General features: G+C 35.4%; 1 protein-coding gene and 1 pseudogene across 1 annotated transcript; one reads left to right on the top strand and one right to left on the bottom strand.

Moving 5' to 3' along the window:
* Positions 1–3,844: 3,844 nt before the first annotated feature.
* Positions 3,845–4,913, bottom strand: LOC122436377 (annotated as a pseudogene).
* A 2,201-nt stretch (positions 4,914–7,114) lies between these two features.
* LOC122436430 (RNA-binding motif protein, X chromosome-like) lies at positions 7,115–18,273 on the top strand. The gene is made up of 9 exons (XM_043460226.1): positions 7,115–7,194; positions 9,588–9,700; positions 10,200–10,306; positions 12,313–12,487; positions 14,166–14,312; positions 15,516–15,627; positions 16,816–16,941; positions 17,019–17,107; positions 17,597–18,273. Exons 2-9 carry the CDS (start codon positions 9,592–9,594, stop codon positions 17,899–17,901), a joined length of 1,170 nt encoding a protein of 389 aa, XP_043316161.1. The 5' UTR covers positions 7,115–7,194; positions 9,588–9,591; the 3' UTR covers positions 17,902–18,273.
* Positions 18,274–18,573: the final 300 nt, after the last annotated feature.

The following is an 18,573-nucleotide window of genomic DNA, read 5'->3' as shown; positions in this document are numbered from 1 at the left end:
TTCTCCTTAATATCTAGAAGGGTAGTTTAGTAGGAATAGCCTATAAATAATTCTCAAATGTTGATTATTCTAAATAAACTCTAAAAATCTGATCAAGAATGCATTATTTGTAAAATAGATGTAACATACTATAAAGTATTGACATACATATATAAACAGAATACCTGAATACACACATACAGATATACGTAATAATCTTATGATTTTCCTTCACGTTACTTATACTATTTATAATATCATTTAAGGTCACATTGAACTGATACTAGGTCAGCCATCTCCAGTTACTCAAGTTCTTTTTCATATATTTCAAAGAGGTTTACTATTTCCTTCTTCAAAAATGTCTTGCACGTATTTCAGGAAAAATATTTTTAATCTTTATAATAAGGATGAGAATAAGTCACTTAATGTAATTGTGAAAAATTGTGGCAATAATGAAATGAAACAATTAAATTCATAAGTAAATGAAGCACTTACTATATAAAGTTGCTAGTGAAACATAAGTATTTATTAGTATCTTCGTTTTATTTTTCACTGGTTGGTTCATAGTGTTTATTACTTTTAGGGATTATCCCCTGTTTCTAATTCATTAGCATTTGTCACAGGTTATGTCGGTAAACAGCATTGTCAGACAACCTTTATTATCTGAGTTCTATAATATCAATAAAAGTATCAATAATATGAAAATAGCATTTATTTATATATTTAGATTTACCATTGAGATAGTGGCTTTGCAGCAAAATTTTCAGACTATTCCTAGCATTCATTATCAGGTATCTTTGTAGTTTCTACTTCATCTTGAATAATTACTGGTAAGCACCTTCTTTTAAATGACTTGCCATTTCATTTTCCAAATTACTATTATAATAGTGTACTAAAGATTTCTTACAATTATTTTTTCATTTCTTTCTATTAGTAATGAACAGTACAATTGTTTGTGCTTTATCATGTGTTCCAATTCCTTTTTACACATGTTGTTAGTGAATATACAGTGATGATTTACTTTATGCAAAATACCCAAACAATATAATTTTGAAAAAAGTTTCATGTTTTTGACTTATTAAAAAAAAGGCAGGGAGGGTGACTTCCCTCATAACTCAGTTGGTAAAGAATCAGCCTGCAATGCAGGAGACCCCATTTCGATTCCTGGGTGAGGAAGATCCACTGCAGAAGGGATAGGTCATCCTCTCCAGTATTCTTGGGCTTCCCTTGTGGCTCAGCTGGTAATGAATCTGCCTGCAATGCAGGAGACCTGGGTTCTGTCCCTAGGTTGGGAAGATTCCCTGGAGAAGGGAAAGGCTATACACTCCAGTATTCTGGCCTGGAGAATTCCATGGACTATACAGTCCATGGGGTCACAAAGAGTCAGACATGGCTCAGCAACTTTAACTTTTCAGTAAAAAAATTAGGGTTACAAACCACTCTCAGGCTCCCACTTAATATAAATTAATTATACTATTTCCACACTTTAGTTTTAAACACTGAGTTATGCTTTAGTTATTGTGCTCGGATGTGTACAGGACACCATTTAACTTCACCCTATATAATACTACTTTATTATCTTTTCACAGATTGGGTCAATTTAAAGGTTAAGAACTTTATCCAACTTCACACAACTACTATCTTTTGAAACTTATATTCTTCCTCTGTCTGACTTTATGTTTACATTAAGTCACCACATGCATTATATCTTGTAGACATTCATGTTTTGGTTTAAAACTATATAACAGCTCCACTAAAAGTAAGTAGCAAAACTGAATAGTAAGCAAAGTGCTCATAATCTGATCTTCCCCATTTTTCTTCTATCAAAAATCCATAAACTCTTCCTTCTTATGTGGAAATTCATATTTCCTCCAAGTTGCCTTTTACTTTTAACATTATATATTTTTGTACATTTCTCCCAAAAAATTTCATTGTCTATATTATTATCCTGCTTCTTCTGCCCCACTGCTGTTAATAATGCTACGTCTCTGCAATATTGTTGTCTCAATCTAAAGATTGAATCTGCAGATTCACTAAGTAGTCTGTCTAATACATAACTATATTTCCAGTCTTGCTCAAATTTTTTGTTGTTTAGTTGCTCCATCACGTCTGACTCTTTGCAACCCCATGGTCTCCAGCATGCCAGGCTTTTATGTCCATCACCAAATCCTGGAGTTTACTCAAACTCATGTCCATTGAAATGGTAATGCCATCCAACTGTCTCATTCCCTGTCATCCCCTTCTCCTCCTGCCTTCAATCTTTCCCAGCATCAGGGTCTTTTTCAATGAGTCAGCTCGTCACATCAGGTCGCCAAAGTATTGGAGTTTCAGCTTCAACATCAGTCCTTCCAATGAATATTCAGGACTGATTTCCTTTAGGATGGACTAGTTGGATCTCCTTGCAGTCCAAGGGACTCTCAAGAGTCTTCTCCAACACCACAATTCAAAAGCATCAATTCTTCGGTGCTCAGCTTTCTTTATAGTCCAACTCTCACATCCATACATCACTACTGAAAAAAACATAACCTTGACTAGACATACCTTTAATGTCTCTGCTTTTTAATATTCTTCTAGGTTGGTCATAAATTTTCTGCCAAGGAGCAAGCACCTTTTAACTTCATGGTTGCAGTCACCATCTGCATTGATTTCAGAGTCCCCCAAAATAAAGCCTGTCGCTATTTCTACTGTTTCCCCATCTATTTGCCATGAAGTGATGGGACTGGATGCCATGATCTTAGTTTTCTGAATGTTGAGTTTTAAGCCAACTTTTCTACTCTCCTCTTTCACTTTAATCAGGAGGCTCTTTAGTTCTTCTTCACCTTCTGCCATAAGGATGATGTCATCTGCTTACATGTGGTTATTGGTATTTCTTTCAGCAAACTTGATTCCAGATTGTGCTTCATCCAGCCCAGGGTTTCTCATGATGTACTTTGCATATAAGTTAAATAGGCAGGGAGACAATATACAGCCTTGATGTGCTCCTTTCTCTATTTGGAACCAGTCTTTTTTTTCATATCCAGTTCTAACTGTTGCCTCCTGACCTGCATACAGACTTCTCAAGAGGCAGGTCAGGTGGTCTGGCATTCCCATCTCTTTTACAGTTTTCCAGAGTTTGTTGTGGTCTACACTGTTGAAGGCTTTGGCATGGTCAATAAAGCAGAACTAGATTTTTTTCTGGAACTATCTTGATTTTTATATGATCCAACAGATTTTGGCAATTTGACCTCTGGTTCCTCTGCCTTTTCTAAATCCAGCTTGAACATCTGGAATTTCATGGCTCGTGTACTGTTGAAGCCTGGCTTGGAGAATTTAGAGCATTACTTGACTAGTGTGCCTTTCTTTGGATTGGAATGAAAACTGACCTTTTTCAATCCTGTGGCCAATGCTGAGTTTTCCAAATTTGCTGGCAATATATGTGCTCATATGTGATTCACAGGAGAAAGAAGTAACAAAACAAAACAGCTAGCATCACAAATGTCCATTGATCCAAAAGTGGTAGAAGGTAGGAAGGGGAAGTGGGAGTGGGGAATGACACAGGGAGAAAGGATTCAGATCAGTGCTGGCCCAGGGCTGGCAAATGCTAGAAAAGGATTGAGAAAAATTAGTGGTCCTTTCAGACTCTCAATTGTTTAAAGTCCATGCTGGTTTCAGAAAGATTCTACCTTACATGCACCTAACACAAAAATCTGGATTCCTCAGATTCTTCAGAGAGAAGGGAACATGGGCAGAGCCCTCACGGGGTATGCTCCACCTTCCCTGGGGATGGGGGAGTGCAGTGGTGAACCAGGAAAAGAGCTCCCATGAGATCCTTCTGATCCCACCCATCCCCTCCAGATGGCAGATAACTCAGTGGCTGGCAGCAGTTTCAGTCTGGTAGTAGATGGGTACAGTGAGGGAACTTCTCCACAGAAATAAAGCTACTCAGGACAGCCCACAGGTAAAGCATCCAGTGGAAGACTCTGCTGTTTAGGAAAACCACCAAGGAGAAGACATTCAATTGAAAAAGATATGCTTTTCCAGGTGTCTTTGTTTCATTGGCACTGATCATGAATAAAGGAAAGAGGATAGAGAAGAGGCAGCCACAATATAGGAGAGTGCATTGGCATCTTACATTGGAAATCCAGGGGCAAACCAAATCCAAAGTAGTAAGGCCAGTTTCTTTCTATGTTGATATCACTGGTGCATTTGAATTCCTTTATTGAACCAATGATTTCCAAAGCAATATAGTGGGTACGGAAGTGAACAGAGAAGAGATTTATGCAGGAGACTAAGCAACTGGCCAAAATGAATGGTAAAGAGGCTGACAAACATACCCTGGAGGAGGAAGAGAGATTGCAGTGAAAGGCTAGAGTATGTCAGCAGTTATTCTGCTGATGTTAGGGAATGGGTGAGGTTCCTTCGTTGACACCTCAAATGATAGGTCAGCTAAATCCTGGAGCCAAATCATGTTCACAATATTTATGAGTATGAAGAGGGGGAGCACAGAGAGAGAGAGCAGATAATTGACCTGAAGAACTTCAGCCATGACCAAATATCTCCATGTATTGATGGATTACCAGTAATATGGGCTGCTACTGACTGAAGCACCAGATTAAAAAGTCCATAAAACAAGAGGAGACTGAATCAGAAAATTCCACCATCACAAGTGCAGCAGTGAAAAGTTCTCCCAACAATATGTGGCTCACTTTCCTGCTTCCTCTCTGTGCTCTGGGCTTCCCGCTGAGCCAGGATACTGCTTGCTGTTTTTTGATGCTACTCCTCTCTCTTTTGTTCAATTCGAGCATCCAACTTTGAGACAATACAAATTTCCCAGACAGAGTCTGATTCCCCTGGCAAGGTCCTGAAGAAATATTTTGACAGTCAGCCATCTCTTCACTATCCAAACTATCAACTACACAAAGGAGAGAAAGAGGTGTCCTCAAATCTTTAATCATGAAGGACTCAGTAGCTTCTCTATCTTGGCTCTGGCTCCAGCTGCAACCCTTACCCACCACTGGCCTCTGACTCCTTTGAATTGCTCCAGTCCTGGCTGCCAGTTCCTATGCAGGCATTCCCAGGGCAGGGGACACTGTGTCTGCACTGCAGTGTACATCTTCATATCACAATAAATGGCTGATTTATTCTGATCAGTGTATAGAAAGTGACAAATAACTATCATGTGTATTAACCATTTTTTAAATCATTGGAACATGTTCTTATGCATTTTATGGCAGCTATCATAATGCTTTGTTTCCAGTAATGCTTTTCCAATGTGTACTTTGATTGGTTAATGTATTAATTCTTTATTTGAACTAATTATCATTTGATTATTAGTTGATTGTAACTGCTTACATGTTTTAATTTTTGTAACATTGGTTACTCCAGTATCAGTAAAATTCATCAATGACATTTACTTTCCAAATGAGATATTAAATTAAAATAAAGGGCCCATTTTACCTGTTGAAATGAAAAAGAGTAATCACTAATACTAATAGAGCCATAGGAAAACTTTCAAGTAAGAATGCAGTAATATAGAAATATACTATTAGAATGGTTCTGTAGTAAGAAATTTATACTAACAAACTGGTAAGCACTACTTTAAAAATGACTTTCTAAACTATATCTTATATACAAATATAATAAGATGTGTTTACCTTTGGTGCATGATTTCACTGCTGAGTTGTTTTCCTACATGTTCTTGACTGCTTAGTTGTCTCTGACTCTTTGCAATTCCATGGACTGTAACCTGCTTGGCTCCTCTGTCTCTGCAATTCTTTGGGCAAGAATACTGGAGAGGGTTGCTGTTTCCTTCTCCAGGGGATCATTCTGAGCCAGGGATCAAACTCAAGTCTTCTGTATTGGAGGAAGATTCTTTTCCTCTGAGTCATCACAGAAGCCCCATTTACCTAAAGTGTGTTTTATTGCTCAGTCCTATCCCATTCTTTAAGACCCCACAGACTGGGGCTCTCCAGGCTCTTCTACCCATGGGCTTCTTCAGGCAAGAATACTGAAATGGGTTGCCATTTCCTTCTCCAGGGATTTACCTAAAGAGTATTTATTAGAAAGATCAATCACTACTTTAGGAGAACCAGTCAACATTATATTACTTATTTATAATAGCTTACTAAGAGAGTCTAAGTATTTTTGTAAATGGGGAAATATTATAAAGATTAGTAGACATCAGCATTAACATAAGACATAAGCACTGAAAAATGAGTTATAGTATTGCTTTTTAAGAGTAGTAAAATTTTGTATACATACATATATAAGTATATATGTATATTAAAATTTATATATGTATGAATATATAAATATTTATGTATACATATACATATACATATACATATGTATATATACATATACATTTATGTATACATATATAATGGCTATATAAACTATGTAGATAAATTCTAGAGAAACCCTTGGAAAATAAGTTTTATTTCTGTCCTTCATTAAGTGTAGTTTCTTCTATTATATATGATTTTGCATGTTAATTCCTAAAAGGAAGAATTTTATATTAGGGAAAAATAATGTCAGCAGATAGTTTTTTCAGGTATAGGCACACATTAGCTGAAATTGTATTTATTATACAGAATGAGGTGACAGAAATTGCAGAGATTGCCCTAAGTGGATCTCTTCATTTTGTTACTTTTGGAATTTTTAGTGAAAAACATTACCTGTATCTGCTTAATGAGAAAATTCCAAATATGTTTACTTCACAGACACGAAGGCTTTTGACTCCTAAATGTTTTAAATATTTTCATTATTTTCTCTTATTTTTATTATTACTTTTGTATTAAGAAAAAAGAAAATCACACACAACTAAAGAATATGCCACGCAAGAGTGATCATACTGGCGACATTTGAGAGGGCAATAAATAATGAAAAAAGTGATGGTAAAAGTTCTCTTTTCTATTTTATGGTGATTAAGTTAACGCGGCTGGTAAATCTATTCAGTAAAACAGAAAAGTAGAATATTTGCTCTTTTTATTTTTTACACTGTCCCTTAAAGGTCTCCATTTACCCCTCCCCCGCCTCTGTATTTTCTTCCGGTCCTACTGTTTCTGCAGCTCATCTCGCGATACCTACGGATTCCTTATGCTCGTCTCCTCGCGCCATACATCCGGTTCCTTATGTTCTTAACGGAAGAGGCGCAGCTGCGTTCAACGTTAGTCTAGCGAACGGTCGACTGAGGAAGGTTGGTGTTGCGTGTCCAGAAGAACAACACAATAAAAGGTAAGGAATTGGGCATTTTAAGATTGAAAAAAAGATTTATATCTTATGAGAACGTGTTTATAGGTGTAGCATTTGTTTTTACTGGAGAAAAACGGTAACTCAGACTTATTTTTCCTGTCAGGCTTTTTCCTGTAAGAACTAATAGCTGAGTAAAGTGTATGTATATATGTGTGTGTGTGTGTACATTATCCTGAAAAGTCTTATTAGTTTATTTCTTGTACAGTATCTTTAATTTTTATTCCTTGGAGAATCAGTGCTTAAAGTAGCAATGGAAAGCGAGTGAAGTTTGAGGGTTCTTTTGTCTGAATGGAGGGCTGGGGGACAGGAGGGAGTGCGGGAGTGGGGGTGGGGCAAAGAAGGGTGTTTGAAACGTCTGGATTTTGGCTGTGGGAGGATATACTGGACATATACTCCTACCCTGGGACTGAGAAAGCTGTTTTTGCTTTGTAACTTTTCTTTGGTATATATAACGCTGGGCTTTTCTCCACCAGCTTATGGCTAATAGTGCGGAATGTTGGTTGCTTTCGGTGTGCCGTTCGGCTTTTTTTTTTTTTTTCCGTTGGTTTGGGGCTGCGAGTCACGTGGAATGTTGCTTTGGTTTCTCGTGTTATGTTGCTGTGGTGCGCAGTTCGGCTTTTTTCCGTTGGTTTGGGGCTGCGAGTCAGGTGGAATGTTGCTTTGGTTTCTCGCGTAATGTTGCTGTGGTGCGCAGTTCGGCTTTTTTTCCGTTGGTTTGGGTCTGCGAGTCAGGTGAAATATTGCTTTGGTTTCTTGCGTAATGTTGCTGTGGTGCGCAGTTCGGCTTTTTTTCCGTTGGTTTGGGGCTGCGAGTCAGGTGGAATACTGCTTTGGTTTCTCGGGTAATGTTGCTGTGGTGCGCAGTTCGGCTTTTTTTCCGTTGGTTTGGGGCTGCGAGTCAGGTGGAATGTTGCTTTGGTTTCTCGCGTAATGTTGCTGTGGTGCGCAGTTCGGCTTTTTTCCCATTGGTCTGGGTCTGCGAGTCAGGTGGAATATTACTTTGGTTTCTCGCGTAACGTTGTGTGTGTCGGGTAATGTTGCTGTGGTGCGCATTTCGGCTTCCTTTCGTCGTCTTGGGGCTGCGAGTCAGGTGGAATGTTGCTTTGGTTTCTCGCGTAACGTTGCTGTGGTGCGCAGTTCGGCTTTTTTTCCGTCGGTTTGGGGCTGCGAGTCAGGTGGAATATTGCTTTGGTTTCTCCCGTAACGTTGCTGTGGTGCGCAGTTCGGCTTTTTTTCCGTTGGTCTGGGTCTGCGAGTCAGGTGGAATATTGCTTTGGTTTCTCGCGTAACATTGCTGTGGTGCGCAGTTCGGCTTTTTTTCCGTTGGCGTGGACCTGTCGCGAAATGCTTCTTTGGGCCGTAATGCGGCGGTTTTTTTTCCCCGCCGCTTGGGGCTGCTCGTCTGGCTGAATGGTGCTCTGATGTGTGATTCGACCTTCTTTCCGTTGGCTCGGGGCTGCTAGAGCACAGGACTATTGCTTTGGTTTGTACACCAGCTTTTCTCCCTTAGCTTGGGGCTGCTAATTGCAGAGGCTGTTGCTTTGGTGCCTAATCCAGGTTTTCTCTCTTGGCTTCCTTCTGGATGATAGTCATGGAATACTGCTTTGCTGTGTAACTCCCTTGCCTTGGGTCTGATAATTGTGTGACAGGATGTAACAGCCCTGGCTCCATTTTGTTTCACGTGCACTTAAAAAAAAAATTTTTTTTTCTCTGAGATAGTGACAGTTGAAAAACTTAACCAATATATCTAACCGTTTACTTACATGACATAAAACTATGGTTTTCAAATGTCGAACTGTTGATTAACTTAAAAATAGTCAAATTTTAATATTCATAAAAGCTAACGTTTAACATTATTCGGTTTGGACCAATGATTCTTAGTCTACCAAAATAAGTAACCACGGGTTAAATTTCCTTCAACAAAATATTTTATTCTCTTGTGGCTTTTATGACTTAGTACTGTAGAAGTTTTTGAATGTTAAGTATATTTTAAAGATTATTTGTTGTGTAAGCAATATAAACGTGAGAAAATGGAGGACATTTGAAAATGTGTTTAGTGTGTTTTATGCACATTTTATAAAACTTAGATACTGTATTTAGGTTTTAATGAGTGAAGTTAAACACTGCAGCTCAAAAGAGCTTTACAGCACCCTTCTAATGTAATGAAAACTTACAGGCTTTTGTCATTTGTAAAAAAAAAAAAAAAGAAACAGCATTCATTAGGTCAGGGCTTGTTTTCATTTTTGTGTTACAAGTTTCCTTGTATTTTAAGTAAACATTTTTAAAAGGTCGTTTGTTTTTTTTTTTAAATGATATTTGAACATTTTGACTCATAATTTGTTCTTTGCTATGGTATATTTTTTGCCACCTAACAGTAAAATGATGGAAGCGGATCGGCCTGGAAAACTGTTCATAGGAGGCCTCAGTGCTGAAACAACCGAGAAGTGTCTTGAAGCTGAATTTGGGAAATACGGTCGCATTGTGGAAGGTAAGTCTAGAATCAACATACATAACTCTTTAAAGCAAATGTATGTTTAATATATATCCATGGACAACTATTAGCAGCTTAAGGTTTTTGTTTTTTGTTTTTTTAATTGGGCAAGCATTTGGCAGTCAGTGAAAGGGTCTCCTCTTACTGAAAAGGGAAGAAAACAGTGCTTTTAAAAATGTACTAGTGGTCCTGGGACGTGAAGTAGAATAAGATATGGTAATTATAGAATTATTGAGATTATTTACTGTTTGTTTTTAAAATACTGGAAATGATATATAAAAATCAAATTATATGGTATTTTTATATCATACAAAATGATATATAGATTTTTGTTGTTTTTAAGTAACTTTCAAAACTTTGTACTCTGCTTTATTGATTGCATTAGAGTATGTTAAAGAGGTCTTATGAGAAATTGTCAAAGGAGTGATAATTTTGAAAATAATAAAGTTCAATTTTATGTGACATTTTAAATTAAAAAGATTTATGTGTATTACAGTTCTCTTGATAAAGGATCGGAACACAAACAAGTCGAGAGGCTTTGCTTTCATTACTTTTGAGAGCCCTGCAGATGGAAAGGATGCTGCCAAAGAAATGAACGGAAAGGTAAGTCTTCATAATGTAGGTTCATTTAATACTATTTCTAGATTTCTTTATTTGTTACAGTAGTATAATGCTTTGCAAGGCTTCCTTCTCCTTTTTGTCACATAAATACTGGGTCCTCTGGTTGGGAAGAGATTGAAGTTAATACCAGCATTAACAAAATACGTTAAATCTGTTTTCTGTTTGCATTAAAGTGTAAACACAAATAGGTTTTAACCTTCAGCACTCTCCCAATATTCCATACTGTATTTTAAGTCTTGGTATTTTCTATTTAAGGCACTCTTCACTGTATCAGTGTTACAAATAAAAATTTGTCCGTTAGAAGCTGAGCTTTTTTAAAAAAATTGGAGAAGAATTGCTTTACAATATTGTGTTGGTTTCTGCCATACATCAGCATGAATCAGCCATAAGCATATAAATGTTATCTCCCTCCCACTTCCCTCCTTATCCCACATCTTTAGCTAGTTATGGAGCACTGTGTTTGCTCCAGGACTTCCCCCCGCCCCTGTGGTTTGTTATATTAAGTTAAAAAAAAGTCTGTATCTCCCCCATTTTGTATTGTGGGTAATAGGCTTTTGTACTCATGATATCCTTTAATTGTTAAATTATCTCTGGAACTTCTACATTCCCTTAGTAAGAATACATTAATTCCCTATTATTTATAGTTATGGTTCTAGTATATTTCAGGCATGTGGCACATGTTAACTCTTGTCCTTTCATATTTTAAGATATGGTAATACCTAAAAGTTAAGTTTGACTCAGTTTTGGGTCAAGAGATAAATTTTCCTTGAGAATACTTGATGCTAACTAATTCCTCTTTTTTTAATTCTAGTTACCAATCACAGGAATCTGAAATTACACTTTAGTAATTCTTTATTCAATAGCCAGGCATTGATTGATTTAGTAGCTGATTAATGGTTGTAGATGAGACAAAATATTTATTTTCTTGATCACTGGTGTTCTAAGGTGAAGGGGAAAATGTACAAGTAGAAAATTAATTTTACATGCAGAAATGTTAAGGAAAATAAAGTACTAATTTTGGTAGTGCTTATGGGGTGGTGGATACTATCTTTAGGCATATCTAGGAGTGTTAGCTAAATCCTGAGTTGGGAAGGAGGCAGTGCATGAATTTCTGGAAAATATTTTGAACCAAGAAACCGAAAGTGAGACCCTAAGATGGGAAAAAATGGCTTTTGAGGCTGATTATATTGATCTAGAACTCATTTCCGCCAGAAGTCCTGATAGGAATTTAGGATTTTAAATTGTTTTCCAAAAATAATATGAAATAACAAGAGTCTATACAGTTTGATTCCTATTAGGTTTTCAAAACTCCCTTTAGTCCCTGTAAAAGATTAAGGCAGATTTTGGCAGATCAATGAAATGTAAGCATTTCTGAAAAAGTATGAAGTAGCATTACAGTCAGTAACTACTGGGGAACACAATTAAATTAAAACAGTTGTATAAGGCAAGAAATGTTAAAGACCAAATAAGGGTTCTATTTTTAAAAAAAGAAAAAATTATTAAAACTAGAGTAAATACAGAGCAGCAGTTATATTGAGAAGTTTTCTTTGTGTCTAATAGAACAAATGCTAAAATATAATTATGATAGGACCAATAATTTTGAATAAATGACTTTAAGTAATATGCATACTTTTACATACCCTTGGGAAACTGAAATTTTAAATGGAAAAATTATTAAAATGAAGCACATTATAGAAAATAAAAATATAGGGAAAAAATAAAAATGTGTGCTTTTTCATGGTAAAGAAGAGATACTCATCTTTTAACCCTGGAGAACCTTTCAGGAAGTTCTAATGGTAAATTCATAGGCTTTGTGTTAGATGACTTATGAAAGGCAATTGCCAATTAAGTCATGTTCATCATGTTGAAGGACACAGTCATTTCAGAAAAAAATGTTTGCTTTGGGGAAAAAAATACTGATTTTTAATTCATTGCAATAATAAGTTAAATTTTATGTAACATTACTGATGCTAAGCTAAATCTTTTAGTTTTTGGATGGAAAAGCAATCAAAGTAGAACAAGCCAATAAACCATCTTTTGAAAGTGGTGGTAGACAGAGACAGCGACCTTCTGCAAGAAACAGGGGCCATCCAAGAAATCAGAGATGTCAAAGAGAACGAATTGGTGGAGCAAGAGGGCGTGTGTCACGTGGAGGACACTTTGGTAATGTATTAAAATATAAGGATGTCATAGCACTGAAAAACTGTTAAGTTTGAACATCTAGTAAATCTCAATTTTTATTGCATTGTTAATGAGCAAAATAATCTACAAGAATATATTAGATGAGAAATGACCATTATTGGTAATCAGAATTATTTCTAAGTTGTAAAGAATTGTTGTAGTTATAAAATTACTTATGTGCAAGAAATGTTTATCATCTTGCAGGGAAATGGCTTAAATTTTTTATGTCTTTTTTATCATTGTTACTGATGCCTCTTTAAGAGTTTTTCTACAGAATTCATTGCTGTTGATCATACATTAGAATTTTCCAATTTAGGGCAAATAACTTTATTTAAACTGTTAAAAATACATTGATATACTCTCAGAGTAGTCCTTTTCTATTGTAAAAAGTACTGGAGAACTTTGAAGATTACATAACAGAGAACCACAGTCCAGGGGTGAACATTCCATATTTTTGGACTGACCTTGTAGTATTTGTCTTGAGAATATATATGTGCAGACAAATCTATGCAAATCTCCACTGTCATTTTGATATGGTGCTTTTGTTCCTGGGTTCTGTTGTAATAAAATTTGCATCTTGGAAAAGTTGTTTTTGATACAGATGTAAAAGCCTGTGTTTTGTATGTATATTTACATATATGTACATACATATGTATGTTTGTGTGTATTAGAGAACAATAAGACTGAAAATTGTATTATGAAATATTTTCAAAGAAGTTTTTACTTGGTAAAAATGAAGGGAGGCACTTTCCATTCATAAACTTCCATGTATCTAACGAACTTTGTCTCCTTTACTAACAATAACCAATCTTGAAAAATAAAACATTTCACTTCTGTTTTTGACAACCAGATGTATGATTTTTAGAAAATGTTTTTAAGAGTTCAGTTACACGGTGTGTTCATTATAAGATCACACAGTTTTGTTGTTTTCTCAGAAGATGAGAAAAGTTTACTAGCTCTTACTTTGCCAAGTGTAATTGGAATATGTCTGTAAACATTTTTCTAGTTAGATAAAAATATAATTTTTCATTACTTACCATGCATTCTTAAATACTATTAAAGTTAAACAGAACATAGCCTTTTCCTCAAAAAATTAACAGTAAATGTTGATCCTTGAACAAAACAGACTTGATCTGTGTGATTCACTTATAAGCAAGATTTTTTGTTTTTTCTCCAAGTAAATATGTACTAGGTTACTAAATGATCCAAGGTGGCTTGAAAAGTTGCATTTTTTTTTTTTTTTATAAAAGGAGTTGCTTGTATTCTTAGGTGCATATTTTTTATTGTTTTCACTTAACACCTATTGTGTTAACGTTTTTAAAAAGCTTTCTCAACACCAGAATTGTATGAATTATTATCATTTTCCTCCCAGTGTGTTTAAAATTTTATTTTATCATGGTTTTTCTCCACCACCTCTATTCTCTTCAGACTACTATCACAGCAGTGATAACACAGCAGTGGTTCTTGAATCATTTTGTAAATTTTTCAAACTGAATGAATTGTACTAACTGATGTATCATATGAAGAAATAGTTTTATTGGTTTAGATAAATACAAATGCTTAAGGCAATGGTAGTTGTTTACTAAAGATCTATGAACAGTAAGTGAAACTTAAACTTTAAGAATGTTTATTCTACTGAAAATGTTTCATTGAAATACAGATGATGATGGATATAGTCTCAACATGAGCTCTTCAAGAGTACCCTATCCAGTTAAAAGAGGACCATTTTCAAGCTGTGAAGGTCCTTCTCCTAAAAGATCTGCTCCTTCTGCTCAAGGGCAAAGCAGTAGTGGAATGAGAGGACAAGGTAAATGCTATATAATGCAGAGACTATTGTTTCTTAGTAGTTAGTAAAAGTGAGCTATTTTTAAATGAATGCTTAACCTTTTTTTCATTTATTTTTATTAGTTGGAGGCTAATTACTTTACAATATTGTAGTGGTTTTAAGAAGCAAAATGAAAAGAGAATTATATGGACATGTTTATTGATCACTAGTTTATTTATTTGTGGCTGAAAAATAATTCTTCAGCATCTAATTATAGATGTGTAGTAGGTGATTAACATAGAAGTGGGGAAGACATTTCCTTTAAGTCTGTGGTTGCTAGAGAATTCCTCTGAGGTTTTTTTAAGTTGCTGACATTTACTGCTTAGTAGGATTTTTCATGTGGTTTCAAGATCAAGTATTTTCATGAAAACTAATATCCTATTGGTCAGTGTTTTGGAATGTAGAGCAGGTTAGCTATGTTATATTGGCTGCCCGGTTTATGTAATTATAAACAGTAACTGAAACTTGCCATATTAACTGTAGTTTGGATTCTTATCCTATTTTTACATTGTTGTTTTACTCTTGATACAGTTAAAAACTTTGAATCATCATCAAATTTTATGTATAGAATATTAATAAAGTCAAGTGTAATATAGTATTGATTCCAAAATACAAAAGAAGCTGAGAAACCTAAAGTTTCATTAGACTATTACCCTAGTAAGCAAACAAAACAAGAGAAGTCTGACCACAGGAATTAGTAAGAATTAGCACAAGAAGTGAACATTATTTATGGGAAATAGTTTCCTGTTTTGGAAGAGGTGGCAATTTTCAGATGAGCCCTTCATTGCTAATAAATAGTTGAACTCAATAGTACTATCATTTAGAAAGGTCAGTAATTAAGGTTGTGGTTAATGTTAAATTTATCAATGTTAGGAGAGAATCAACTAGTTTGTGATTGAATGTGTGATAATGGTTTACAAAAATTAATTAGACGTTACACAAGTTTTGAGAGATTGTATTACTTGTAATTTAAAGATTATAAAATGTACAGGGAGCAGAAGATGTCAGGAAATAAAATGTTCAGGAATTACATTTATAAAGCAAACTAAATGTGCATTAATGGGATTTTATGAGTAGTTTTTTAAAAATTGTTTTGGAGAGAGGAAGGATACCAGTCTTTTGAATTTTTTTTTGAAATATTACTCTCAATTCTGAGATACCTATATAAACATTTTTAAATTAAAGGTCCAGAATTGCGGAGAGAAAATTACAGAGGAGGTCCTCGTAGAAAGCTGGTGTCTTCTCGGAGAGATAACTATGTGTCACCAAGAGATGATGGTTATGCTACTAAAGACAGGTAAAGAAAAATAAAATATGTGAATTTTTAAGTCATAGTTAATTTTGTTGGGTAAACTTTATCTAACAAAATTTTAAAAGTGAACTATAGCATTTAAAATACTCAGAATTCTGCAACCACTATCTCTGTTCAGTTCCAAAATACTTCATCACCCCAAAACAAAACCCATAAGCAGTTGCTCCCATTTTTATCCCTCTGTGTCCCTAGTAAACACCACCTATGTCATGTGTCTGTACATTTACCTGATCCTGAATATTTCATATGTACACTGTAGCCTGCCAGGCTCTGCCGTCCATGGAATTCTCCTGGCCAGAATACTGTATTGGGTAGCCATTCCCTTCTCCAGAGGTTCTTCCTGAAGGATTGAACCCTGGTCTTCCACACTGTAGGCAGATTCTTTACCAACTGAGCCACCAGGGAAGCCCTAACAATATGTGACCTTTAATATGTGGCTTTTCCATTAGTGTGAGTGTTTTCAAAGATAGTCCTTGCTGAAGCATGAATCAGTACTTCACTTTTTGAGTGGGGGTTAGCTACCATTGTATGTATAGTTAACATGGTTTGTTTATCCATCTTTGTGGTTAATGTGTACAAACATTGGAGCTTGTTTGAAAACCTGTTTTCAATTAGGAGTGTAAACTCTGAATTGGAATTCCTGGGTCATACAGTAACTTCAGTATTTTAAGGAACCATGCATCTTCTCCATAACTGCTGGTGCAGTGCTAAGAGCCCACCTGCCAATGCAAGAGACTCAGGTTCAATCCCGAAGTGGGGAAGATCTCCTGGATAGGAAAACAGCAACTTACTCCATATTCTTGCTTGGAAAATCCCATCAGTAGAGGGGCCTAGTGGGCTACAGTCCACGAGGTCACCAAGAGTCTGACACAACTTTATATTTCTACCATGCACACACAGGATTTCAGTTTCTCTTTATGCTCACCAACACTTGATGTTTTATATTTTATAAAAACAAAACAATATATATATCCTGTCTACTAGGTGCAGAGTAGGTATCTCATTGGGATTGAGAAACTGTATTTCCCTAAAAACAGTTACGTTAAGCAGTATTTTATATTCTTGTTCATCATTATATATTTTCCTTGAAGAAAAGTATATTGAAGTCCTTCGCACATTTAAAACTTCCTTTCTGTATGAATTATTTTCATTTAATTTTTTGTTTGTTTTAAGCTACTCAGGCAGAGATTATCCAAGTTCACGGGACACCAAGGATTATGCTCCACCATCTAGAGACTATGCATACCGTGATTGTGGCCATTCAAGTTCTCGGGATGATCATTCCTCTAGAGGACATAGGTACTATAAATAATTCTGTTTTTAATCAAATAACTTATGCAAATTCTTACTTGCTACATTAATTCTCTTAAATTTAGTGATCGTGATGGCTATGGTGGAAGCCGTGATAGAGATTATTCTGAACATCGAAGTGGAGGCTCTTATAAGGATTCATATAAGAGTTACGGTAAGAGTACAGTTACAACTTAAAAATGACAGAATTAGAATTGTCATGCTAGATCTACATCATTTACTCAAATTTACTTCTAATTTCTCAAAAAAAAAGTAATTTCTACCTAATTGATTGAAGTTCTTTCAGTTATTTTTGATCAGTCATTTAAAATGATGTGAAGGGTAAATTGGCAGCTCACATTTTTGAATCACAAAAATTATTGTAACATTTTTAAAAACAAGAGTGCTATTAAGAGTATTAAGCATAGGAACATTATGAAGTTCAAAACTTTAGTCTTTCCCAAAAAATAAACATTTAAACTACTGGAGCTAAAAAATACTGCTGTTTTAAATAAATATGAAAGCCCCTTCACCATTGCTGCTAATTCATATCTTTACCACAGAGGCAGATAAAGGCTATCCTTTCAAAGATGTAGTACTTTACAGTCATGTTATAGCAGTAATGGGAAAAGTTTTGTAATTTTATCAATTATTAATTTCACAGGGGGCTCCCATGGTGCTCCATCAGGAAGAGGTCCACCTCTGAGTTATGGCAGAAGCAGTCGCTATGATGATTATAGCACTACAAGAGATAGATATGGAGGAGGTCGGAAAAGTTACTCAAGCAGCCGAAGTGATGCATACTTAAGTGGCTGTGACCGTGGTGGAAGACAAGAACGAGGATTTCCATCCTCCAAGGATAGGGTGTACCCTGCTCCTCATGAGTCATACAGTAGCTCAGGTTGTGAGGCTTCCAGCGGAGATCATGGGGGAAGCCGATCTGAAAGAGTAGGCCGAAACAGATACTAAAAATAATACTCACTCACCATGTTTTCTTGGCATGCGAAAATTTTTTGTGAGTTTCTGTTTTAATTGATACTTGAGTATTGCTGAAGAAAACACCCTGGTTTTGGAGGGAAGAGCTGCAAACTTTCCCCTCCATGAATTTTCAGATAAATTGAAAAATAGAATTCAGATAAGTTGAAAAATAGTTATTCAAAGTAATTTCGTAGTTGTTACTGCTAATTGAAAAGTAGAAGTTAAAAATTTTAAATTTAGTGTCTAAATTTTCAGAGTATGTTTTGTGAAATGCTGTTGTTTATTTTACTGGTGAGTTAAACAAGCATAAAAACACTTGTTTTTATGAATTGTGAATTGTGCTGTTTGCTTAAAGTTTCCCTTTGTGTGTTTGCACATGAATGCCTTCAGAATTAAGCAATATGGTATTTCTCCATTTCAAGCTGTACCTGTTTTCTATTTAGGTTAACAATATTATATGTTATTTTTGAAAGTAGTGTATAAAAGGTTTGACAAGTCTCTAAAAAACCTGAAAGTGATGTTTGCATCTTTACTGAAATTCTGTGTCTAACTTTTTAAAACAATAGTATAAATCAGAAGAAAATTTAGATGTATGACTAAAATGTTTAAGAAGTCTAAAGTTAAGTGTCAAGTTTCTTAGCCATTCAAGTGGCAAATGACAAA

This window comes from Cervus canadensis, chromosome Y (assembly GCF_019320065.1).
Source record: "Cervus canadensis isolate Bull #8, Minnesota chromosome Y, ASM1932006v1, whole genome shotgun sequence".
Classification (NCBI taxonomy): domain Eukaryota; kingdom Metazoa; phylum Chordata; class Mammalia; order Artiodactyla; family Cervidae; genus Cervus; species Cervus canadensis.
Note: the sequence above shows the minus strand (reverse complement) of the source record. Positions and strands in the feature narration are given on the sequence as shown.